Source organism: Odontesthes bonariensis, chromosome 24 (genome assembly GCF_027942865.1).
Source record: "Odontesthes bonariensis isolate fOdoBon6 chromosome 24, fOdoBon6.hap1, whole genome shotgun sequence".
Taxonomy (NCBI): domain Eukaryota; kingdom Metazoa; phylum Chordata; class Actinopteri; order Atheriniformes; family Atherinopsidae; genus Odontesthes; species Odontesthes bonariensis.
This window is the reverse complement of record NC_134529.1, coordinates 4,837,842-4,865,369: the sequence shown is the minus strand read 5'-3', so window position 1 is coordinate 4,865,369 and position 27,528 is coordinate 4,837,842. Positions and strand designations below refer to the sequence as shown.

Below are 27,528 nucleotides of genomic sequence, written 5' to 3'. Positions count from 1 at the left end.
GTGGCTACTGACTAAAGTTACCTTTCTGTGTGTAAACCATTATTTTCTTTATATATAACCAGGAGAAAGAGAAATATGTGACCTGATTTATTAAATAATGGGCAATCAATCCAGAATATAAGGAAAAAACAGAGTTTGAACAATTCTAACGAGCTTTAAAGGGAATATCTGCTCTGAGCTCCTTTCTCCTCCAGCACAGCCTGAACCCTCTCAGACGAGCTTTCTGTCCTTTCTTTAAGGAGTCTTCAGGAATAGTTCTCCAGGCTTCTTGAAGGACATCCCAAAGCTCTTCTTTGGATGTTGTAGATACTTTTTAGGTCTTCAACTTCTTATTTTACTCAAATGTTTTAAGGACTCTCACCTGATGGGATAGGCTCCAGACCCCCCGCGACCCAGCCGACGGATTAAGCATGTATAGAAAATGGATGGATGGATGTTTCAAGGACACGCTGCACACCATGCTGAGATATGCCAAGTTTTCAGCTAACAGCTCTTTGGGAATCACCTTGTTGGAGCTAAAATCCTATTTTCTATGGTGTTTTTTTCATAGATGCAACTAAAGAAATGGGAACAAATTACATTGTGAAAAGGCTGCTGGTTCCAAAGTGCCTAAATATATGATTTAGAATTGGTTCTCAATTGGTTGATTCATAATTTATGTGACATTTTCATGCTTGAACCAATAATAGGCCAGTGTTAAGTGGCTTAACAGGTAAAAAGCACTTCTTTGAACATCAAGTACAACTTGACTGAAAATTAACTCTTGATTTAACATCCATTGTATCATTGTGGTACTTTATTTCAGTTGTGCTCACAGCTGATATTTAACTTTTTGTCAAAAAATGTTGGTGCCTTCAGCAAAGGATTGCACGGATTTTTGGATAATCTGCTGATGTTTTTCTTGATTTTTTTTTCATGGTGATGGCTTCCCCATAATATTCGGAGTCAGGTTTGTTCAGTGGCAGACTGCTGTCTCAATCCTGCTCCACCAACAGACTCAAAAACTCTTTAGTTCCTCAGGCTGTACAACAGCTCTCAGTGATGGCACTTCTGAACTTCACTGGTCACTTTATATTTAACTTCCGTCTTTGTAGGAGCTATTTGTAAAGTTAGTTTTTGTTTTTGGTTCTAGTTGTAAATTGAATTTGGTAATTATGAGTAACTTTATTTGATTAATTTCAGTGCTTTATTTAGATTAGATTTTTTGCTAATATTCTTTGTTAGTTATTTGTTTAGAATATTTTTGGTAATTGGGTCACACTGGGCACCTGGAGTACCAGCATGCACCTGGGTGGGCCGATGGTTTTTTAATAGGGAAAAAAAGGAGAGAGTAGCAGGTTTTCTTTGTTCTTTTGTTTGTTATTGTTGTTTGTTATTGTTCTTTTGTTTGTTTTATTGTTTGGTTTCTGCCCGGTTTCTGCCTGGTTTCTGCCCGGTTTCTGCCCTGTTTCTGCCATGTTTCTGCCCGGTTTCTGCCCTGTTTCTGCCCTGTTTCTGCCATGTTTCTGCTCGGTTTCTGCCCGGTTTCTGCCCTGTTTCTGCCATGTTTCTGCTCGGTTTCTGCCCGGTTTCTGCCCTGTTTCTGCCATGTTTCTGCTCGGTTTCTGCCCTGTTTCTGCCCGGTTTCTGCCCTGTTTCTGCCCTGTTTCTGCCATGTTTCTGCTCGGTTTCTGCCCGGTTTCTGCCCTGTTTCTGCCATGTTTCTGCTCGGTTTCTGCCCTGTTTCTGCCCTGTTTCTGCCCTGTTTCTGCCCGGTTTCTGCCCGGTTTCTGCCCTGTTTCTGCCCTGTTTCTGCCAGGTTTCTGCCCTGTTTCTGCCAGGTTTCTGCCCTGTTTCTGCCCGGTTTCTTTCTGCCCGGTTTCTGCCAGGTTTCTGCCCTGTTTCTGCCAGGTTTCTGCCCGGTTTCTGCCAGGTTTCTGCCCGGTTTCTGCCCTGTTTCTGCCCGGTTTCTGCCCTGTTTCTGCCCTGTTTCTGCCCGGTTTCTGCCCGGTTTCTGCCCTGTTTCTGCCCGGTTTCTGCCCGGTTTCTGCCCGGTTTCTGCCATGTTTCTGCCCGGTTTCTGCCCGGTTTCTGCCCTGTTTCTGCCAGGTTTCTGCCCGGTTTCTGCCCTGTTTCTGCCCGGTTTCTGCCCTGTTTCTGCCCGGTTTCTTTCTGCCCGGTTTCTGCCCTGTTTCTGCCCTGTTTCTGCCCGGTTTCTGCCCTGTTTCTGCCCGGTTTCTGCCCGGTTTCTGCCCTGTTTCTGCCCGGTTTCTGCCCTGTTTCTGCCCGGTTTCTGTGCAGTTTTCCGGTTGGAGTTGGAGTAGTTGTGGATGTCGGCAGGTGGAGCTGCACACTCTCCCATTCAAACCTTCAGGAGGGTCCAGGACTACCTCAGCGAAACACACCGACTCTCGCTCACATACTGGCGCACACACTTGGTGCACACGCGCTTCACGGCTGTCAGGCGTGTCTCAGACGCGCTCGAGCCTGAGAGTTGAGAGCGCACGGGAGAGCGCGCGCTCCGCTGTCGGTGTCTCACAGTCAGCGGGACCGGACGGACTTGTGTTAGTCAGGTTGTTGTGTTTGCTTTCTCGCGTCCATAAAAAATGGGATTCTGACAGCACCGGGGCTGCGGGCGCCGCCGGCTCCTCCTGACCGGAAAATGAAGCGTCTCTGTCGGAGGCTGGCGGTGGCCGTGGCGGTCCTGGTGTGGCTGGGAGCGCTGGTTTACCTGCTGGTGCTGAGCCGCAGGAAGTTCCCGGAGCTCGGGACCGGAGCTGGAGGAGGTGGTGGAGGCGCAGCGGGAGGCGGAGAGCCGGCGAACAACCAGGTGAAGTGACAGCACCACATCTGCTGTGTGAGACAGACTTTAAATAACAACAGTCTGAAAGGGAAACCTGTGAAATATCCCTGAACACTTCCACTGTGTCCGTGGAGTTCACAGGAGTCTCACACAGTTTCCTCCCCAATTAACACTTGGAATATTGCTTGGATGGCATATTCTTGTAGATATCTCCTGAACCAGATAGAAACGGGCATTTAATTTGATTAAATGCAAGTAAATTGGTATATTTGACTTAATAAAGTTCAGTAACGGGAAAGTTGATGCAAGGTTGCGTGTATTTTATTGCCCAGGTGTAACTAATAATGAGTTGAAATGATTGGAGACCATCTGTTCTGTTAGATTATGGGGAATTCTTTACGGTAAAGAGCTGAAAATGTGTAAAAAAAAATGCGTTCACGTAAATTTAAGCATCATATTTAACCAGACATCACAATAAGTGCCAGATTTCTGCTTCATGTGTTACTTTCAGACAACTCAAATAAACATTGAGGCTATTTACACTGTGGTAACATAAAGGCTTCATTTAGTTCGGTTTTATCTTCAGTATCATTGAGCATGAAAGAGAAAACATCTCGACCCTCTCCTTCATATCTTTTTATTTTCCTCCAGACTTTCTCGTAATCTTTTAAAGGGATCTTCAGCAATAGTTATTCAGGCTTTCTGAAGGTTTCGCTTAGTTTTGACAGTCGCTGCTTTTTCCTTAATGTTTCTGTCCAGTCCCTGTGCCTGACCATTTTTTAGAGGAATCTTTTTAAACCACTTAACTCTGACCTATGAATCATCCGAGTATAAAAGAAGCACTTTACTCAAGAGATGAAACAGTGTTGTGTCTACACCTAACAGACAACTGAGCTCAAATAAGCTGTTTAAAATTTCATATTTACTTTGTTCCCAGCAGCCTGTCACAGAGACACATCATTTGTTCCCATTTCTTTAGCTGCATGTGTGAAAAACAGCAAAGATAACACAGTGTGACAGACAGAAAACAGGATTTCTGCAGCAACAAGGTGATTCCCAAAGAGCTGTTAGCTGAAAACTTGGCATATCTCAGCATGGTGTGCAGTGTGTCCTTAAAACATTTGAGGAAACTGGACAAGTGGAGGACAGAAGAAGAAGTGTCAGGCCTAAAGAACTATCTACAGCAGATGAACAGGATCTGAAAGTGATGTCCTTAAGAAAGAGGAAAACATCCAGCAAAGACCTGACACAGGAGCTGAGAGATGCATCTGGACCTTCAGCTGATCCATCTGCTGTTGGCCCAAGCCTCATCAGAAATGGGCTCCATGGAAGGGTGGCTGTCAGGAAGCCGTTCTTAAGGAAGGGAAACAGGGAGAAAAGGCTGAGCTGTGCCAAAGGACACAAGAAGTGGGCTGAAAATCAGTGGCAGCAGGTCTGATGGAGGGATGAATCCTCCCCAGAGCCCGGAGCTCAACATTACTGAAGCAGTGTGGGATCATGTTGGCAGAGAACGCAACAAAAGGCAGCCCACATCCAAAGAAGAGCTTTGGGATGTCCTTCAAGAAGCCTGGAGAACTATTCCTGAAGACTCCTTAAAGAAAGGACAGAAAGCTCGTCTGAGAGGGTTCAGGCTGTGCTGGAGGAGAAAGGAGCTCAGAGCAGATATTCACTTTAAAGCTGCTCAGAACTGAACTAACTCTGTTTTTCTCTAATAATCTGCATCTTTATTGATGTTCCTGAATGTTTTCCTGGAGATACAGAAATGAGGAGTGGCTCAGGACTTTTTGCTACAACAATCGGGTGCAATACAACATTCAGTTCTTATACTTTGGCTCAAGAAATACTCCAAAGTCCAACAATCAGGGCTCTTATCACCGTTAAAGTTAATGATCGAGTTGTGACGGTTCCTTTTTGAGTTGGACACTTCATGTCCGTGCACTGCAGGAAGTCTGTTATGCAAAACACCCGCAGTGTGTTCACTGTGGCCGGTGGGATAAATGTATTGATCCTGCCTCTCTTTATTGTGTTATACTGACACACCCGCACACGCATTCACACAGCGTCGATATTCTGTGCCTACGTTTTTAAGAAATATCTGAGAGAATATTGAGCGAAGAGGACTTGAGTGAATATAAGGTGAATACAAAAGCGTTGATTTTGATGTTCCAGATGTTGATACACTGTGATTGTTTGGTGCTGACGTAAAGAAGCTGTATCTGTTTTTCTTTTCTTCTTTTGGTCATTCTGAAGACTTTAATCTTTTCTTCTTTTGGTCATTCTGAAGACTTTAATCTCGGTGTTACTGTGGAAATGAAGCTCGGGGATAAGTCACTTGTGCGTTATGTTGCCGCTAATTTAAAAGATGAAAATATTTGCACTCAGATCAGGAATGCTTTATTTATGAGGTGCTGTGCTCTATATTCAGTTCACTGTACTTTCCAGGCATGGATTTAATGAGCAATTCCAGGGAACTCAGAGGGAGGATTTTTATTTTTTTAGATTTTTTTTTTTAGATGAGACCATTTTAATGATGAATGCACTTTTCCGTGTGGAAGATGCAGCGCACGCAGAGCCTCTGCAGTCTGTGTCTGAGTAAAAAGTGTTTTAGCAGATGCAACAGAAACGCACCACGGCTGCAGAGAGCTGCGTGTAATCTGTGACTCTTATCAGCTCCGTGCGTTTCCTGTAGTCTCCTGAAACCCTCATTTATATCTATTTACGTTCTGTAATGACCAGCTGACTGTGACCTCTGACCTCCCCAGGTCCTCGCTGATGGCGGCGGGGGAAAGCGAGCAGAATAGGAAGTGACATTGCGCTTCTTCTGGCTTGATATGAGTATTGGTTCCATGAGCGAGCTGTAAATGCACACCAGGCAGTGAGCGGAAGCTTTCGGTACGCAGATGTGTGTTTTCTGTAGCAGCAGGGTGTGTTTATACCCGTGCATCTGGGTGAAAATATGTGTGACGTATTGCATTGCAGTGGTTTTGGAGCTGAAGCTAGAGATGTTTCAGAATAATCTGCGTTTTGATATCTCATATATGAAATGAATGAATTATTAATTTCCCTTTGGGATTAATCCTTCATAAAAAAAATGTAATTACATTTAATATCCTGAGCTCTAAAGCTCCACTACTGTCCTGCTTTACACTGTCAACTGTACACTGGAAAAAATGCCCCTCCAAAAATAAGTAAAAGATCAACAAATACAAGACGTTTTTGCTTGAAATAAGCAAAAAAATCTGCCAATGGAACTAGTGCAAATCGGCTTGTCAAGATTTCTTGAAAGAAGATGTGATATTTAGGACTTTTGAGTTAAAAGTGATCTTGAAATTAACTTAAAAACCTCTTCAAATGTAAAAAAAAAAGCTTGTTTCATGTGAAATATGACTCAAAACAAGATGTTTTCAAGACTTTTTCACTTAACAAGATATTCCAGATGTATTGTCTTCAAACAAGTCCCTATATCTGGCTGAAATGGTGCTTGTTAGGCAGTTGTGTCTTATATTAAGTGTAATGAGATACTCAATGAGACAAATATACTTGGTAAGATTTAGATTTTTTCCAGTGTACCACCGACGCCCAATGGAAGCCAGTGGTTCATCTGTAGTTAACAGTCCTCTTCTTTTAGCAGAATGTCCCACAGTGGCAACATGGAACATTTTTACAACACATCCAGCCCATTCTTACTGGAAATGGTGGAATTGAAACATCCGTCCACACGATCAACGCATAGTAGTTTCACAATTCAGGCGGTGAGATGACGACACTTTGGTGGGAAATTGTTTTGTTTTGTGTAGAAAAGCAACGGTTCATCAGACAAAGTTGGTGAACCGTCTCAGATTGAAGCTCGATAGGAATTGTGTGTGGAGTCGGATCTGAATTGTTAGCATTTAGCTAAAATTTAGCTAACATTTAGCTAAGAGCAGAGGTTAAGGTTGGGGTGGAGAACGTTCAGAATAAATTAACCAAAAGACCGACTCTGATGGCACAACTTAAAACTGACAGGAACACTTTAACTCTTGATTTGTTTCTGGAGACACACATTTGAATTTTGTGTGCGACTTGAAATGAAAATAACACCATAGAACAACACCATAGTTTTTCCCTGCTTTGAAGAAGATTTCATGTGCTGGAAGCCACTTTGGTAATCACCATCGAACTGGAAAAGATTAAAATGACGCGCCTCGCCTCTGTGTCTGGTCTGAGCTTCCAGTTGAACTCACGGGACTGATCCAGACCTTCTAAAGATTGAAGTCATTCCCGGTCTCTCTGCCACTGGAACCACTGGAAACAAATTCATCCGGTTTATTTCCTTCCAAGCAGTCAAAGGAAACGTGTCGGATTCACAGATTCTCACTCGAGCTTTGCGCCTCTGGTGAATAGAAACCTGACTGCACTTTTCATCTCGGACATCTTATGTGCTTCCTTGTTTTTCTGTGTTTTAGGATCTAATATGAAATATTAAATAGTTAAACTAGTTCAGTTGAAGAGATAGAGACGGATTCAAGCAATTTAACCTATGAAGAGTAGGAGAGGAAGAAAACCAGGGCCCTGTGTGGGCTTGTCTTGGAACTGGATGCATCATTTTCAAGTCAGGACACATGCTTTCATGCATCCCAGTTAATACTCATGCCAGATACTTAATCCCCGGTGTAAACCTGCTGGATTTGTTAGCAGGTACAGACGGTCTTGCATGAACATCACCGTGAGCAGTCTGCCTGAGATAAGACTGTTTACTATCCAAACACAAGTTGAACAGGATGACCATGAAAGCGGTAACGTCTTACTAACAGAAAATCTGCTGAACTCAGTTTAACAAAGGGGCGTCGGTCTGAAACCTGAAAACTTTACAGTGTGTCAGCAGGTAAATTGTCCACATGCAGCCCACAACATAAAGAAACGACTTGGATTGAAATAGAACCTCTGATTTAAACTTTTTAAAACGTAAACACATACTTTAAGTACAAAAGTAAAACTTTAAAGGACAAATTCACCAGCTGTTTTAATGCAAATCTATGAATGCTGTTCACCAAGATTTGTTCTCACAGCCGACACCTTGAAACAGAATAACTCGCTGCTCTGAACCCGCTCCGTCTGCACTGTCTGTTTCATTTTAACCCATGTTTGTATTTACTTAGGATTTATTTAGTTATGTTTCATCATCACATCTTGTTATGACTGTCACAATCTAATGGACTGGATTTTGGTTGAACTAGATGTTAGAAAGAAGTACAACAATTAAAATCATTTCCCATCAAATGTATGAAAACAAAAGTAATGAGATGAGATGCTTTTGTTTGTGCAATTTAATATTTACTGTGACTGAACTGGACCTGCGTACATTCATTAACAACAACACTGAAGGGAACTTGTTGCATTCCTCTATTTTTATTACCTGCAACCTAAGTTTTTAATTACCAAAAAGTAGAAATAAAGCACTTCTTTGATGCACTTTTATATTTTGACAGGAGGAAAAAATGAGAAAAAGATTAAGGAGTTGTACTGTTGGGCATATATGGGGGCATCCAGTCTATCCAGAAGCACATATTAAAACAAAAATAATTGGAATCAGCCAGTCGTGTCTTTAGAACCATCAAAAATTTTAGATTGGCCCAAAAAAATGTGCAATTGGAGCACATTTTTTTTAAATGAAAAAGGGCTAAAATCTCAGATCTAATCTTAGAGGCTTGGAATAATTTGATGTCTCTTTGTAGTTTTTCCTCAGTGTTTTCACACTGAAGGTCCAAACAGAGGTTCTGATGCCGTAAGGTTTAGTTTCACAGCAAAGAACCGTAAAACACCTCCTTATACTCGACACTGAGTGGTTTGTAGGTTTGCTTGTTGGAATTAATGGACAAAAATTGTTTTGTTGACACTCTGATCTCTTTAAAATGGCATTAACGACCAATAGATTTCCTTCTCATCCTCGAAATAAAAATAACTTTTGGCATCTTGGTTACTTTTTCAAAGGTTCAGCAGTATTGCAGCTTGGTTCTGACTCGTCAGACCTCTGGCTTTACGTTCAGCCCTGGAAACGTCACCGTGATATTTCCTGATTTATGGGAACTTCCCCCCTGAAGCAGGAGCTTCTGGGTTTTTGGCACTATGACAGGAAAATCAAACACAAAGCAAAGTTCAGGGAGTTGAAACACAGGAAAAACTTTTACATTTGGGATAATGAATCGTATTTGCATCTTGGCTAAAAGAAAGTGGAGAACCGTGTTATTTATTCCATGTTTGCATGTAATTAAAAGCTGTTCACCTGGGCTCTTTCGCACGTTAGTGGTCTGATTTCATGGTAATTTGGGGTGTGCATGTAAATGTAATGTGTGGCTGTGTGGAGGTGTGTAAATGCACGGAGGGTCAGAAGCCTCCTGAGGCTAAACCATCCTCAGGTTTATTCTCTGAAACATTCAGCGAGCTCCTGTTTTGCCTCGGCTTTGAATGTCTGCGGCGTATTGATGTGTGAATGTAACGCAGGACGGAGGGTGTACGTCGCTTCTGTCAGCAGAGCTCCAAATGTTAATGCAGTCCTCACTGTTTTAACCGGCACTCATGTTTACCTAGCATGACTCCTTCATGTACGAGGAGGGTTACTCCTGTTGTATTTGCCTACACACACACACACACACACACACACACACACACCTACACACCCAGAAATGTTTATGCAGTATGCATGATCACATCCTCATCTGCATGTGTACACAAGGAAAATGGCGTGTCTTGCACAGAAGCAGGATGGCACACACACACACACACACACACACACACACGCATACAGATGCACACACTTTGTTTTTGGAAAGCCTTTGAAGTGGTCTCAGGCAGGTTGGCAGGGGGTCTTCATTGAGATTTTACCTTCTGAAGTCCAAACATGAGAGGAAACGGTGTTTGTTGGTTGCACACTGAAGGATACTCTGCCTTTCTGTGGGCCATTTTGTGGGAGATGCTCTCTTTAAATGATGAGACAATTACCACTGAAACCATCCACACAGATTGTTAGTGCTGTCGCCTTACACTGGAAAAAAATGCCCCTCCAAAACTAAGTAAAAAAACAACAAATACAAGACGTTTTTGCTTGAAATAAGCAAAAAAAATCTGCCAATGGAACTAGTGAAAATCAGCTTGTCAAAATTTCTTGAAATAAAATGTGATATTTAGGACTTTTGAGATAAAAGTGATCTTGAAATTAGCTTAAAAACCTCTTCAAATGTAAAAAAAAAGCTTGTTTCATATGATATGTGACTCAAAACAATTTGTTTTCAAGACTTTTTCATTTAACAAGATATTCCAGATGTATTGTCTTAAAACAAGTCCCTATATCTGGCTGAAATGGTACTTGTTAGGTAGCTGTGTCTTATATTAAGTGTAATGAGATATTTTGACTAGAAATGAGACAAATATACTTGATAAGACTTTGATTTATTCCAGTGTATGTGACAGCTGACACCAAACCGCTCCGGTGTTGGTTTGGTTTATCTGTGCGCTGTTTAACTAACACACTCTGGCACCTCTGGGTGACACACAGCCTTTGTCAAAGTTAGCTGCTCAGACATCTTTCAGTTTCTCCCGAGGCGCTTTTGTTGCGTAATTATTTACAAACATCCCAATAAGCTCAATTATGTAACATATTTGATTTGAGGGAAGTAAAGAAGCATAAATAAATGATAAGTGTCATGTTGCAGTGACCACATGTGCGAACAATCAGCACCAACAGCACTCAAAACAAACTTAAAGGTCTCTATGTTTAAATTCAGTTGAGCTTTCGGTGCCTAAAATTATCTTTTTATTATATTCAAGCAGATTTACGTGTATTCTGTCTTATAATGTTGGTCATTTTGCATTTTTACATTAACTTTATTAGTACGTTTTATGTGAAATATCTTAAATCAAAATGCATAAATTTTTTTTTTTGCAATTAAAATGCAGAAACTCTCCAAACTGGGCCTAATTATTATTTAATTTTATTATTCTTTTCCTTCCTGTTTGTCGCAATGGGGGAAAAAAAGTCCAATTCTGTTTGGAATCACCACACAAAAAGCTGACTTTATAAAAAAAAAAAAGTCATGGAAAGTAATCAATATTCGCTGCTGTACAACATATAATCTCAATAAAGAGAAGATTCAGCAGAGAAATGCCTTTTCTTTTCTAGCTTTTTGAGCAAATCAACAGACAAAAATGGAGAAAATCTTGTCAAGTTAAAATAAAAACAGGCCAAAAACCCTTTGAAAATGTCACATATGAGCTGCGCTCTTTAATACAGATGAAGTCAGATGAATTCTGCTAAATATTCGCCCCTAAACTTCCCTGAACGATCTTTTTCTTAACTGCAAACAGAATGTTTTCCGTTTCTGACTCGTGTCTCAGTCTTTCTCTGTCGTTTTGAATGGAAACAAGATCGATGCTCCAATCACGGCACTGGCCTTGTTTGTCACAATGCCCATTCCCTCCACAATGACACAATGCACACACACGCTGTCCTGCGCTGCACTAAATTACACGCATACACAAACTGGATGCACACACGCAGTTGAAATTATTCATTTCCCCATATGAAATGCGGTTATTGTTCCTTTCTCCTTTCCTCTCCCTATCAGGAGGTATTCACATGGACAAGAGAAGAGGGAAATGAGTTTTCAGAGCAGCTGTAACCAGCTCCCAGGGAGGGAATAATAGCAATAATGTTTTATATGAGGCTCTCAGAGCAGTGGGGCCCACAGGTTGGCTAACTAAACTGGCCTGTAGCACCAGGAGCCTCATCATGTGGGGAAACAAACCTAAGCTGCTGTTAAATGGCAGGAGTCACCTGACAGTTTGGCTCTTCATGCAACCAGAGAAATGACCAATAAGCTGCCAGATGCAACCATTTTATCATTCTTTTTCTATCAATCCCGTTACGACCTTCTTGTGTTTAACTCTGTCGTTTTATTTGGGGTTAAATCGTTATCATCAGGTCATTTTAAAGGGGCGACATTTCCCCGGTTTTTAATGTCCGCATGAGCGAGGCGGCGCGTGAGGTGTAACATTAACGGCTTTATTACTATTAGAGCGACGGCGTTCAGTCGAGTCATTCAGACGGTGGTTATTACTGATCCTGCTGGCTTCAGTCAGACACAGTGCATGAAGTGAGGCATAACACCAAAGTTTTTAGAGTTTCCTTATAACAGCATAACAACTGCACTGTGTATACATGGACCTGGAGGATAAGATGGGCTGAAGATACTGTGTTTCTACAAGATTTAGCTGCTTATAATCTGATATTCAGCTTGTTGGAGTCAGGATAACAGCAGCTGATGGGAGTTGCACTGACTTTGCTCTGAAAAAGCAAGGAATTTTTGCACACAACACAGCTTTGTTGCACTGAAAAATCATCGAGTTGATAATTGTTTAACAGGCTAAAAGTCTTTTTAATCCGTTATTTCTTCACACAAAGGCTTTTTTTTATTAGAAACTGTTGTTTTAAAACTAATGTAGATTTCCATGTTTTTAGAAATGATTTTCCCTTTAATTTAAATTATTTAGGGCTGTGCAATGATTAAAAGTTTTAATCTAATTAATCACGATTTCCCTGATTAATCACGATTAATCGCATTTGTACGCAAAATCCAAAAATGAATCCAAAAGTAGTGTATAGCTTTTAGCATTTAGCTTTATTTTAAATGTGCTGCCATATGAATGAAAGTGCCATAACATTTGTTGTGCAAACACACTTTTAACATCAGCATCTTTCTGTAGTTTTTATGTAGAAGCCTCGCTCCACTGTCTGTTTCCTTGAATGACTTGCTGCTATCAGTTGTGTGTTTTGCCTTTAAGTGATATTTTAGACTGGAACTACTACGCTGAGAAGACAATTCAACTTGGCAGTGTTTACAGATGACTTTGGTTCTGTCGACTCCGCCGTCTGGAAGAACTTTAACATGAAAATGGCCGAGTAAAAGTTCCGTACCCTTCTCCATGTTTGGTGGATCCGCCGATTACTTTCTTTTCCGGTTCCACACCAGACAGCAACAGACTTTTACAAAATAAAAGCCTGTGAGCAACAGACTTTTACAAAATAAAAGCCTGTTAGCAACACACTTTTACAATAATAAAACCTGCGTTAATGCGCGATAAAATATTTATCTGCGTTAAATAATGAACAAGTTAACACGATAATAACGAGTTAACTCGCCCAGGCCTAAAATTATTATATTAAACGTCGGTATTTGGGCAGAATTTTCCCCTTTTTCTACATGTTTAAGTATTTTGTACAGTCAGTGTAATAAACAGCTGATTGATGCCTTGCTGCATAACGAGCTGACACATTCAAACTGTCCTGGTTTAGTTTAGTCTAAAACTGTCTTATCATTCAGTTTGGGTTGTTTTTTTTATCTCTCGCTCGCTGTGTTTCCTGCTCGCCTGTTTTGTGTTTAATTGATCACCTCCGTTCTGTCCCCGCTACACACTCCTGTTTGACATCACTCATTACTCACCTTGAGGACATATACTCGCCTGATTTTAGTCTGTAATGAAGCAACTAACTTTCCAGCCGACCAACTTTGTATTTTTCTCAAAAATATCACTTTTGAAAGGTTTTCCGCAGTGTTCCTTGCCGTTTATTATTAATTTCTGGTCTCCATAGAGGTGTAGTGCAGGAGTTCAGGGCAATTTGAGGGTCAGGGGTCAAAGACTACCACAGTAGGTACGCTTAAATGTTGGAAGAGAAGTCTGCATTTAGGGAATTACAGATAAGTTGGCGAGGTGTTTTTGAAAGGCAGTGATTTCTGCTAAATGAACAGTTGCTCTGATAATACACACAGGCAGCCAATTTGCTATCACTATGTCCTTCCTGCACAAACAAGGATGTTCTGAGAAAAGCACAAGAAAGAGAGGGTGTTGCTTTTTTTCATTTTATTTGTTTGCTTCCTCCTTCCTTCCTCTATTATAAATGACACAGAAAAACAACCAGCAAGAATCAGCATAAATGGGATTTTTCGAGGTTGGGGATGCGGCACAATCAAGCATCTTTGACAGCAAAATTATCCAAGTATGCCGTGTGTGTGTTTGTCTCTTATACAGCCAGATAAACACGGGCAGGAAAGATGGAAAGAAGGTGATAACTCTGGTGTTCGTTATAGTGTCGTACAGGCTTAGCGGGACAATGTCAGTAAATCAACTCGTGCTGAAATCCCACTCATGGTGATTTTATTTATATGTATTTATCTATATATATATATATATATATTATATGTGTCATATAAGTGTCTACTTGAGCCACACTGTGGCTGTGTTCGAAACCGCATACTACATACTTCCATACTGCATACTCATCGATCAGACAGTATGCAGAGCGTTTACCCACAATGCATTTCGCTCCTGCCCGAGCTGAAATCAGCCGGCCTGAAGCTGATTTCCCTTAAGCTCTAAACTCTGTAAACTTTAGCAACATTTGAAACATTTTCAGGTGAGAAAGTAGTCGTTTAGATCCCCAACGTGTTGAAAACCTGACAAAATACCGGCTGTTTACAATTTTGTTCCCATGAATTCGGCGCTACTAAAGCTAGCCGCAGTGAGCAACGCACTTCCGGTTATTTTCACCAAAATAAAATACCCGTTGCCTTTTATCATAGGGAAAGCCATTACGATACAATTGGTGCTTTTGTTTTGAAAACAGGAAGTGAACCTACCCTCGTTGTAGCTAGCTTGAAACTGCCGTTTTGACAGGAAATGACGATCGGCGACGTCACGTTACGTTGCATCTTGGGTAGTTTGAGTACGAGTAGTAACCTCATGATGCATACCCAACATTTCAGAGAATCTAGTATGCATCCGGGAACTTCTCGCTTACTCAAACTTGCATACTAACTCAAAAAGTTAGTATGAGTAGTAGGAGTAGTATGCGGTTTCGAACACATTCTGTGTCTCTCGATTGGCCTGGGAACGCCTCGCGGTCACCCAGGATGAGCTGGAGGAAGTAGCAGGGGAACAGGGATGTCTGGGCTTCTCTATATTTCCACCGCGACCCCATGTGGATGGATGACTCATCATCAAGTATCATGTAAACAAGAAATCTGGTTCCCTCAGATTGGTTTTGGGAGTAAGTGACAGCTGGTTATCACAGCTAAAGGTGTTTATATCAGGGCTTAAAGGGAAAGTTCTGTTTTTTTTTTTTAAACCTGGACCTTATTTCTAGCTGTTCGTTTACTCATTGATAACATTTTGGTGTCACTCGGAGTCGTTTGGACGCTACTTAGCTCCTTGAAGAGCGAGAACGGGAGTGAACGGTGCAAAGCCAATGCAGCCTCTAAACTCCTTCATTTCACCGATACTTTAACACGAATCGCCCATTAGCTAGTATTCCCCCGTGAGTTGGGGTTAGTGCACGATAAAGACTGCAGACACCGAGATGTAAAGAAGGAATTTTAATTTTACTATTAGATACAAATCAAAAAGGAAAATAAATTAAATGCTTCAGGCTGTAAATGTCTCCATTAAACTTTATATTTGGAAGATGTCCGATTCCTGGTCAGTTTCATGTCGTTATCCTCGCCGACACCTGATTTCCACCAGTAACCAGGTTATTTTGTAAATGTCAAAATGGTCTGAGAGAAGAAATGATGGTGCCTGCGTGGGAGCTGAAGGCAAAGGTTTTGTGAAAAGCACGGTAATTGTCTTCTGACATTTGTGGGTGTGCATACGTGCACCTGTGCGCTGGTGCGAAAATTATAATTCTCACCTTGATGCTTGTAGAATTGAGCTATCAATCTAGTTTATAGGGAGTGGAGGGTAAAAATGAGCACGAAAAGTAGAGAATAAAGACAACAGGGAGAGATTTAAAGAAAGAAAAGGAAGGCGTGAACAGAAGAAAAGTAGTCAGAATAAGTATAAAAAGGTGGCAGATGGAGACCTGAGAAGTGCAGCTTAAAATATTTAGAAATCCAGCACACACACACAACTAGAAGAGCAAGAGTGAGTTGACAGGGTGCAAATGAACTACTTTAAAGCAGACCGAATACAAGCTGTTTTCGCTGTCGCCAGTCATTTGTGCTCCATGTGTCATCTCTCCATTCGGTGCCAGTCACAGCCAGCTTCTCCCATCACTGCTTCTGTTTTAACACAAGCTGGTAACAATACTCCCACTACACTGTCAGGCAAGCTAAAACATGAGGGGAAAATGTGGAAGAAACCTCTAGACATCATTCTCTAGCTTGAATCTCCAACCTTTCAGATGTATTCTATGAAGGTGGTGCTGCAGTATCCTGGTATAATTTCCAGTGACGCTAAGATAGCAGCGCAGACACCGGATCTGCCTGCCGGAGCCAAAATACACACGACTGTACTGAATATCATCTGATATCCAAGATCCAAGGAATCAGGTCAGCTGGTCCAGTCCAGAGTCCAGACTAAACATGGAGAAGCAGCATTTAGCTGTTATGCTGCAAACAAGTGGAACAAACTGCCAGTGGACATTAAACTTTCACCAAATGGAGACATTTTTAAATCCAGGTTAAAAACATTTCTGTTCTCATGTGTCTATGCATGAAATCTGCACGATATCTTTGAACTTATGTTACTGTTACTGTTGCTTATTTTTAAATTAATTTAAATTATTTTATTTTATTTATTAATTTATTTATTAATTTATTTTATTTTATTTTATTTTATTTTATTTTATTTTATTTTATTTTATTTTATTTTATTTTATTTTATGTATTTTTAATTCTTCTTCCACTCCCTGCTGCAATGCTTTTATTTTATGTAAAGCACTTTGAATTGTTTTGTACATGAAATGTGCTACAAATAAATTTGATTTGATTTGATTTAATATCTGAACAGAAAATACAAATGAAAGAAACACGTCTTGACTGTATTAATTTTTTTTCGTGCATTATTCCAGTTCTAAAAATAATTGAATCCTCAGATCTTTGAAACTGCAAAGTCACTAAAGCAGAGTTAAAGGCAGGTGGTTTGGTTCAGGTATGATTTATAGATCAGCAAGTAACAGGAATGTTCTTTGGATAAGAAAATATAGACAAAATTGCAGACTGTCCGATGCAAAAAGTGTCAGAGGACTTTTCCAGATGGCAGTTGTTTCTTTATGCTAAAATTAGCTTGTTGGTTTGTTTTGGAGTCACGACTGAATTTGCTTGTTGGTTTGTTTTGGAGTCACGACTGAATTTGCTTGTCTATCAGATTTCGTTCTTGATTCTCCACGCTGAGAGCGAGACATTTGCTAGTTCCCACTGCAACACAAGTGCATCATTGGGATTAGACGCTGGCGATCCAGATCAGCAACACGCCTGTCTATACCACAGACTGTCTTTTTTTTTTGTTCTCATGGGTTACTGATGTTTGAACACTTAAAAACACTTTTAACACAGGTTTCTTTTCAGTTTTCTTTTAGATTGTTTTTCTTACTTCCCGTCTCCTTCTCCGCCTGTAATCTCTGTTCAGATTCTAATTTCTTTTGTGCATTTTGTCTCAAAACTGTCAGCTGTGGTGCCCAGATATAAAACAGAGTTTCGTGTCTGCTGTATGTAATGATGTTGTTGTCGCTGTCATCCTCACCAGTGCACCTCTAAGCTGTCAGTGTTGTCATACTTATTGATGCAGGGGCTCAGAAAAGATACATCCTTTCCATTAGCTCTTAATCTCCTTGCCTTGGTTGGGAATAAAGCAACGTTACTGGGAGGATTTAAGGGCGAGCTTCTCTTTCCCACCTCCTTCTCCTCCTCACTTCTCCACAACATTAAATTCTTTTTATTTGTTCTCTACAGCAAAGACGCATAAACACGCACACATACATATATATATATATATTGATGTGTTTTTCTAGATTGACCCCACTCCTTAGGGCCAAAAAAGCTGATTAAATTGAGAGCTCTACACACCACTAACAAACACATCCATACAGCTGGAGTCAATACAAAGCTCAGGCCGTTCTGTTATTAGTTTTTATTACTTCTCGTGTTTGTCGTTCGATAACCAATACCCCGTGTTTGCTTTGTCATTTCTGTGTCAACATCATATTTCATTTCATTGTATTCAAAAATGCCAGACGTATTATTTCTTTGAGGGAGGCTTAATGAAAAACTAGATGTGTGTGAGAAAGCAGGTGACTGAGAAATGGAAGGAGAGGCACAAAGGTGTTTTGTATTTCTTAAGTTTGTTTTTATTCATGTTGAATTATTGCTCTGCTGGCAGACTGCAAACCAGCTCCCAACACATTCACAGTCCTGGACACACCCACCAGTGTGGGAGATCTCGTGGAAGAAGGTGAGGAATTTGAACCGCTGTGATTGGATAAACAGTTTCCCAGACTGCCATCCACTGGGATGTATGTATGGATTAGAGAGACGGGAGAGCAGCAACATCTGTGGCAACAGCAGCGCCTGAGTGGTAGATGCTGTTATCTTGCAGAACAGGAGGGAAACATCCTGGTTTTCAAGGAGTCTGTAATAGTTTTATTTACATTGAAAAATGTAACCTGGCTGAGTGGAAATGCTGCACTTTGATAACACTGCACTGGAAAAAAATCAAAGTCTTACCAAGTATATTTGTCTCATTTCTAGTCAAAATATCTCATTACACTTAATATAAGACACAACTGCCTAACAAGTACTATTTCAGCCAGATATAGGGACTTGTTTTAATACAATACATCTGGAATATCTTGTTAAATGAAAAAGTCTTGAAAACAAATAGTTTTGAGTCACATTTCATATGAAACAAGCTTTTTTTTTTCATTTGAAGAGGTTTTTAAGCTAATTTCAAGATCACTTTTATCTCAAAAGTTATGAAATAAGTTAAACTTATTTCAAGAAATCTTGACAAGCCGATTTTCACTAGTTCCATTGGCAGATTTTTTTGCTTATTTCAAGCAAAAACGTCTTGTATTTGTTGTTTTTTTACTTATTTTTGGAGGGGCATTTTTTCCAGTGTGATTCATTAGCAGTGGTCCCAGCCGTGGAAGTCGTGGATAATTTACTCTGTGTTGGGTTTGTCACCTCACAGCAGGAGGTTTTCTGGTTCGAATCCCGGCTGGGGCCTTTCTGTGTGGAGTTTGCATGGGTTCCAGGTACTCCGGCTTCCTCCCTCTGCCCAAAAACATGCATCAGGTTGATTGGTGACTCTAAATTGACCCTGGGAGTGAGTGTTGGCGTGGAAAGTTGTTTGTCTCTGTAGGGTCCTGTGATGGACTGACGACCTGTCCAGGGTGTACCCCGCCTCTCGCCCAATGACAGCTGGGATAGGCTCCAGCTCCGACTCCCCCGAGTTGGATTAGTGTTATAGTTGGTATAGAAAATGGATGGATGGAAGTTTGAAGTCGTGATTGAGCTTGACTCTTATTGGCTCATGGTGTCCTTCCCAGTGTCGTATTAAACAAATGACATCAGGAGATTGCTGTGTTTTGAGGTGTTAAGGTGGAAATCCTGTAAATGGAGATTTGTAACGTGCTGTAAACACTCGGTAGGGTCACATGGCACTGAAAGGATCGGATTATTGGCTAAATTACAATCAGATTGAGTTATTAAGTTCATGTAGACACCTTAATCTGACAAGAAATTGGATCGGATCGAATTAAGACCCTGAGATAACTCGGTTGAAAGTCAAATTAAACGTGTTTGTAGACGCTGAAGCACGTGGTGAATCAGACTTTGCGTTCTGCGCATGCTCCAGATGTTTTCCCGGGGTCGTGACCCGGAAGTCAAAGGAGACGATATTCCTGTTGTTGTCGCCGTCAGAAAGAAACAACCAACGCGATGGAGGGCTCCGTTGGGCATCGAGTTTGTGCAACAAGCAGCTCATCACAGACCAAATGTAGAGGGACGTAGCTTCATCTGGCTCTGCGTTCTCCATCTTTCTCCAATGCCTGAGTTTGTTGTTGTTGTTGGTGGTGAAGAGGTCAACAGGAAGTGGCTCTATTAGCAACAGCTGGAATGGGTACAGCGCCACCTATCATACCGGGGTATGACACGCTTTGTGCCTCTGATCCCATTCATTCACCGCCAGATATCCAAGGAGAATTACCCTTGCTCAACTCATTCTTATTGTAATTTAGCCAATAATCCGATCCTTTCGGTGCCATGTGACCCCACTCATTGTGAAGGACATGAAGGTTCACTGACTGCAAGACTTTTGCTGAGATGCCGGCTTACAGAAGGACATTTACTGTCTTCTTATTTATTTTTCTTGCAAACGCTCCATCAGGATAACAAATTGCCAGAGCAACAGCGTGGAAGAGATGTGCCTGCAGCACGTGGCACTGCTGGTGACCGATTGCCCAAAAATATGCAAATCTCAGGGAAAAAAAAGCTGATAAAGTGGTTTGAAAAGTTGCTAAATCTAACTACAAAACTGTAAAGTCAGCAACATTAAGGTGAACTGAAGCATGGCGTTCACTTTTGTGAGTGGAATGGATGTCATGCACATGCTGAAAAAGTAGTCCCTGTGCCACCATATGAACAACTGATTGGCGTTGCCTTTGGGTCCAAAGGTAAATATTTCACTGGATAACTTTTGTAGTTGACGATAAAACAGTTGTGAATGACAAGAAGTCTTCCTGCTGAGGCTTCTCATATAAATCTTACAATGTGCATCTGCACAAGGTACCGTTTAAACTACTTCCCATCTGTCACCTCATACATATGAATGCAGAGCTCAAACACACGCACAGAGGATCAGTCCGGGTTGTTTTTCTGCAGCTATGAATCGAACTGAACAGAGACAGAAAAGCCTCGCAGGGCTCTAAATGCTTTAAAGTCGAAGCAAATTTTAGATGTAAACACCTACAAACCTGTTTTTTTTTTTTTTTTTTGTTCCTACCACTCCCCCCTCCTTCTCTTTAGGCTCTGTAGTGGATGGTTTTATCCCTGCCTCGTTACTGTGTCATGAATATGCAATGTGATCCTCCTGATCCCTGTGGGGACACACTGCCTCATCTCGTCTCTGCTGCCTACACAGGAAGGTCAGAGGTCAGAGGTCGGGCTCGGCTGTGGAGCGCACACAACCTGGAGCTCGTACAGATGCTGTGCTTTTCCTCTCGCAGCACTTCAGCTGAACTCTTTTAGCTGAAGAAGAGGCAGGTTTCAGTTTTAAAAGATGTTTGATGATAGTATTTATCGCTATTTTAATGCAAATGAAGGTTTTGGTGTTAAAATACAAAACTTAGGGCAAATTTAATTGATTTTTATAAACTTATGCTGCTTCTTTTATTCGTCTTGGCTGTATTCATTTGATTTGATTAATTTCTATAGTGCAATTGAATGAATTTTCTCTACATTTAAACATAGAGACAGAGATCGCTCATTCGTATGTTCAGACGTATTTCTGTCTGTCTGGTGAGATAAAGTTATGGGTATGAGTGCACGTGTCTGTGGGCGTGTTTGCTGTCTGTTTTCACCAGATAATTTCCAGGACTGTCAGCAGCTGAGCTCATCAGGACATAAATGCTTGTTCGGCACGTTTGTGTTTGATTTTCACGACTCCTCAAGAACCATTTAGATTAGGCAGATCAGACCAGTAATGACTACATCTGATGCACAGGCCTCATCTTGTTTTTTTGTAATTCTCTGAAGGTGTGATTGAAATGTTTTAAGTGGCTGCTGGGCGGGTGTTAAGATGAACATCTCGAGTCTCCTTTCAGCCGAGTCATTGATTTGAGCTCTGCATTGAAAATGTGAACAAAAGAAAACATTTACGCCGCCATCTTAATAGAAATGAATCTATCAGAAAACGTGACTTGTTTTAAGTTGGATAGCAGGCATTGATTGTAGCTTCACATTATATTTGGCTTAATGTGCTCTCATTAACGTTGCTTTTTTGTTGTTTTTCCACCGGTGTTCACCGTCTCAGCAGAGCAGCTTCACCACAGACTTTTTACCGGAGCACGTGCCCCTGTAAACATGTTTTGTGCCCCTGTAAACATTCCCATAAACATCCTTCAGACTACGCTAAGACTGATGTGCCAAGGAAGAATAACATTGACATGATGTTTCCTATTTCAACAATTTAACCTGCTTTAGCCTGCACAGGTCTACCAAAGAGTGAAGTAAAGAGGTTTTATTCGCAGGCATTGGGTGCAAAATCAGAGTTGGAACGCAAGATACTGCGACCCGAACGTCTTTTATCAGCGGATGGTAGCCCACACATTGTGCCAATCGAAGCGAAGTAGGCGATATGAATCACTAAGCATTGATGGATTGCCGTCATTGTGGTCATGGACATAAAGAAATTCTCACAAAGGAGAGTCAGAAGTAACCAGGAGAACTGAGAATGAAGTGGAGGGAGGTGAGAGGCCCTATAGGCCTCTGTCATTTCTTACAGCAAATACACAACGTTTGCATTTAGGCTTAAACAGTGTCTGGTTCCATGGCAGATGAATTAATGCGAGACAATATCCTATTCTGCCTATTATAGCCTATTTACTAAACTATCTTAGGCATTATAAATGGGTAAAATGTGGGTAGGCTAGTTTAAAAGGCTACTCAATCAGGGGAATAACTTATCAGACCATATCAGATACTCTTAATTTAAGATCTTGGCTGTGTTCGAAACCGCCTACTTCTCCTACTACTCCAACTAACTTTAACTTTTTTTAAGTTCCCGGATGCATACTAGATTCTCCGAAATGTTGGGTATGCATCATGAGGTTACTACTCATACTTAAACTACCCAAGATGCAACGTAACGTGATGTCGCCGATCGTCATTTCCTGTCAAAACGGCAGTTTCAAGCTAGCTACAACGAGGGTAGGTTCACTTCCTGTTTTCAAAACAAAAGCACCAATTGTATGGTAACGGCTTTCCCTATGATAAAAGGCAACGGGTATTTTATTTTGTGAAAATAACCGGAAGTGCGTTGCTCACTGCGGCTAGCTTTAGTAGCGCCGAATTCGTGGGAACAAAATTGTAATTTGTCAGGTTTTCAACACGTTGGGGGTCTAAACGACTACTTTCTCACCTGAAAATGTTTCAAATGTTGCTAAAGTGATATATTTACAGAGTTTAGAGTTTAAGTGAAATCAGCTTCAGGCCGGCTGATTTCGGCTCGGGCAGGAGCGAAATGCATTGTGGGTAAACGTTCTGCATACTGTCTGATCGATGAGTATACCGTTTGCAAGTATGTAGTAAGTAGTAGGCGGTTTCGAACACAGCCTTTGACTTTTTATTTTGCAATATTCCCTCTTGTAGAAATATTTATTGACTGTGCTGCAGTAAGATAAAAAAATGTTCAGTACCTGGACTGAAATATTGTTCATTATTTTGTATCTGTTGAAAATTGTAATACTGTGAATACTGTGTTTTTTTTAGTAATATTGCTTCTTGTAAAAGGCTGACTTGATTATGTTTGATGAGCTGCTACAGAAGGAGAAATTGAAAAGCTAAATGGCTGAACTCAAAAGTGTTTTTATTTGCTTAGATAGCCTGTAGCTCTGTTAAACCTGTTGAGGTTCATGCAAATTTGAATAAATGTTCTTATACATCCAGTTCAGGCTCATTTTCTGTATACAGTAAGGCAGTGTTGGTGGTGGGGTTCTGGCTGGGGGGCTATGCCCCCGTACAGCTGTATGCCTGGCTACGTCCCTGGTCACCCACAAAGAAACCGTGTGTTACGCCCACGGACATCTAGTGGTCAAGCTGGATATGGCAACCAGTACCATTTGTCTGCATGTGAAAAATGCATCATCACAGATTGCAATGCAACCCCAGGCTGTTGTTTTGTATTGATCAGTGTCGGCTTCACAAGACAGAAACCACAACCCATGAGTGTTAAAATGTGTCAGTACTTTTAAACGCTGAGCATGCATTTAGGATCATGAGTGTAAGGGGAAGTAGAAGAGGGTTGAAACCGAGGTGCAGGTTGAACAGGTGCTTTAGTGGAAGTCGGCATCGATTCAGCGTTGTCATGTTTCTATGTTTAACATCTTTATGAGTTGACATGTGAGGAAGCAGAGCGGCAGTTATGTATTTGATTGTTGTGTTATTTTGAGATGACGAAGCTCGATTTTCACATGTTTATAGCTCAATTTATCGCTTTTTCTTCCAAGAATTTGGCCTTTTGTTGTTCTTGAGGTCACAACGTGTTATAAAGCTTTGGTTTCCCATAGGGCTGGGCAACGATTAAAATGTTTAATCTAATTAATCCCATGATTTCCCTGATTAATCACAGACTTGTGACTCGTTCATGTGTTTTGAAGGCGTGGTTTCTAGGGGTGGGCTGAAGGGAGAGGCAAGGTTGTGTATTTTCCAAAATATAGCTTGCAGGAACCGTTTTTCCAAGATCTCAGACCCCACCTTTATTCGCATTTGTACGTAAAATCCAAAAATGAATCCAAAAGTAGTGTATAGCTTTCAGCATTTAGTTTTATTTTAAATGTGCTGCTTCATTTTCACTATGAATGAAAGTGCCATAACATTTGTTGTGCAAACACACTTTTAACATCAGCATCTTTCTGTAGTTTTTATGTAGAAGCCTCGCTCCACTGTCTGTTTCCTTGAATGACTTGCTGCTATCAGTTGTGTGTTTTGCCTTTAAGTGATATTTTAGACTGGAACTACTACGCTGAGAAGACAATTCAACTTGGCAGTGTTTACAGATGACTTTGGTTCTGTCGACTCCGCCGTCTGGAAGAACTTTAAAATGAAAATGGCCGAGTAAAAGTTCCGTACCCTTCTCCATGTTTGGTGGATCCGCCGATTACTTTTTTTTTCCGGTTCCAAAGCAGACAGCAGCAGACTTTTACAAAATAAAAGCCTGTGAGCAACAGACTTTTACAAAATAAAAGCCTATTTTAAAAATAATAAAACAGGGGTGGTCTGTGGCGTGGTGGGTTGAGCAGGCGCCCCATGTACAGAGGCTATAGTCCTCGCTGCAGCTGGCCCCGGTTCAAGTCCCGCATTGGACAGCCCTGTGCTGCAGGTCGTTCCCCCTCTCTCTGCTTCCTGTCTCTCTGAACTTTCCTATCCATTAAAGGCACAAAAGCCCCCCCCCCCCCCCCCATTTTTTTTTTAAATAAAAAACACCCCAAAAAAACATACGTTAATGCGCGATAAAATAAGTATCAGCGTTAAATAATCAATGCGTTAACGCGATAATAACGAGTTAACTTGCCCAGCCCTAGTTTTCCAACATCATCAGGCGATCATGTCGAACTTATTTCATTTCAGTCAGGGAGGATCTGTAACAGGAAGTCAAGGCATGCATTTGTAATTCTGTTTAGTAAATGTCTGCACAGGTTTAACCAGCTTCAGCCAGTCGCTGCCCTTCAGAGAGTCCCCCTGTTTGCGGTGACAAACCCTGTTATCTTGTGATACCCACATACATTTACCCTTTATCACGAGCAGAAAATAGAATAGTCATCTCAAGATAATGACATAATTAACCCCTCATCACTACAAAATTAACTTTGATATCTTGAGATAATGAGATAATTAACTTGTGATCTTGAGAAAATTATATTCGAAAAATAAACTTACAAGCTCGGCTTCTCACGAGTGACCCAAGCTGCATCGCTGTGGGGAAACAGTAGCTGTCTGTTTTTTTTGTGAAACGGCTTTTGTTGTGCGATCCTGACCAATAACAAGTTTTTGCTTTGATCATTTGGAAAATGCGGTTCACATACCATCTCACAACATACTGCATCTATACCTGAAGGCTGAACTACATGTAAAGGAGCAGCTTCAGCATCCCTCCACAAACCTTTGGTCTTAATTAACGATGGAAAAAAAACCCAACATCAGTTCTCTTCCTTTGCCTGTCCCCATAGTGCTTCGCCTCGTCGTGTTTTTCTCTTCTTTGACGGGGTTGATTCCCGTGCTGTTGCCTGTTCTTGCATCACAAAATATTCACAATTCTTTATTTTTTAAATAAATACCTCAAACTTGTCGCAGCAGCAAACTCAACCACTGATTCCTTCATTTTCTTCTTCTTAGTCTCCCTCTGACAAGTATTCATCTTCTACACATGCTGCCTTGTGTTGCAGTAATATGGCTGGCCTATATATATATATGTATATACTAGGGCTGGGCAACGATTAAAATGTTTAATCTAATTAATCACATGATTTCCCTGATTAATCACGATTAATCGCATTTGTACTCAAAATCCAAAAATGAATCCAAAAGTAGTGTATAGCTTTTAGCATTTGGTTTTATTTTAAATGTGCTGCCATATGAATGAAAGTGCCATAACATTTGTTGTGCAAACACACTTTTAACATCAGCATCTTTCTGTAGTTTTTATGTAGAAGCCTCGCTCCACTGTCTGTTTCCTTGAATGACTTGCTGCTATCAGTTGTGTGTTTTGCCTTTAAGTGATATTTTAGACTGGAACTACTACGCTGAGAAGACAATTCAACTTGGCAGTGTTTACAGATGACTTTGGTTCTGTCGACTCCGCCGTCTGGAAGAACTTTAAAATGAAAATGGCCGAGTAAAAGTTCCGTACCCTTCTCCATGTTTTCTTTTCTGGTTCCACAGCAGACAGCAACAGACTTTTACAATAATAAAATAAATAATAAAACAGGGGTGGTTTGTGGCGTAGTGGGTTGAGCAGGCGCCCCATGTACAGAGGCTATAGTCCTCGCTGCAGCTGGACCCGGTTCGAGTCTCGCATCGAACGGCCCTGTGCTGCGTGTCGTTCCCCCTCTCTCTCTGCCCCCTCTCTCTGCCCCCTGCTTCCTGTCTCTCTAAATTTTCCTATCCATTAAAGCCACAAAAGCCCAAATTTTTTTTAAATTGTATTTTTTTTATTTAAAAAAATAGTTTTTTCTAAAAAATAAAACATGCGTCAAATATTTAATGCGTTAACGCGATAATAACGAGTTAACTCGCCCAGCCATATATATATATATATTTATATGGTGGTAAAAACAACTCATTTCTATTATAATAAACTGACATGAGGAACCAGAAGTGAATAAAGGAAAGGATCCCGCGTTGTGTTGAGCAAACAGTTCATCCGTACCTGCACAATAGGACATAACTCTCAAATGCAGCACTGGGTAAAATAAGCAATTTCTGCATGACGTTCTGCAGTTCAGATTAAAGTATCCATCATATGTTTAGCTGAGTTAGGCATGTTTTAATATGTGTAGACTATCCAAATGCAAATCAAATTGATTGTTTTGTAAATGAATGCTTTAATCAAGCATCTGATCTTCATGCATGGAAAAAAGTGCAGAAAATAAGGGTGACAAACAGTCACTGACACCCCGCCAGCCCCCCTTCAGCTTGGTGGGTCACGGTCTTATTAGACTGTGACTTAGCCTCATTACGTGAGCTTAGATTTATTGGGAGAAGGAGCTTTTTCGGGGGTTTGAAAACCAACCCCAGCACTTCATCCCTGCAGCTAGAAGTCGGATAAAGTTGCAGACTTTCAAAGTGATAAACAGAAATGACATCCTGCATGCGAAAAAGCCAACAATATGCCGGTATGTGTGTTTCTGTGTGTGTGTGTGCGCGCTGGGGTCATGGACAGAGATGTATGAGCTGGAACAGAAAACAATGTAGAAACCAAACAAGCAGTGCTGCTGCGGGGAGAGATCTATAGGCATCCTTAATTGATGACTGAACAGTGTGTGTGTGCGTGCTTGTGTTCTCCCTTGTTGTTGTGGGTGAGACGACGTTGAGAGAAAGCGGATGAGAAAGTGTTTGTCTCTGTGTGTGTGTCTGTGTGTAGTATTGATGGCGCTTTCTTCACACCGGAGCTCAATAAGCCCTGACTTCAAACAAACAGCAACCATTTCACACAGGAGGGAGGAA

The 27,528-nt window shown here is 41.0% G+C and overlaps 1 protein-coding gene across 1 annotated transcript in view; it reads left to right on the top strand.

Moving 5' to 3' along the window:
- The first annotated feature begins 2,413 nt into the window (after positions 1-2,413).
- Positions 2,414-27,528, top strand: part of galnt14 (UDP-N-acetyl-alpha-D-galactosamine:polypeptide N-acetylgalactosaminyltransferase 14 (GalNAc-T14)) — a 230,055-nt gene continuing 204,940 nt past the window's right edge. Inside the window, exon 1 of the mRNA XM_075459231.1 lies at positions 2,414-2,809. Within this exon, the coding sequence (XP_075315346.1) occupies positions 2,642-2,809 (168 nt within the window). The 5' untranslated portion in view covers positions 2,414-2,641. The remainder of the gene's footprint in view (positions 2,810-27,528) is intronic.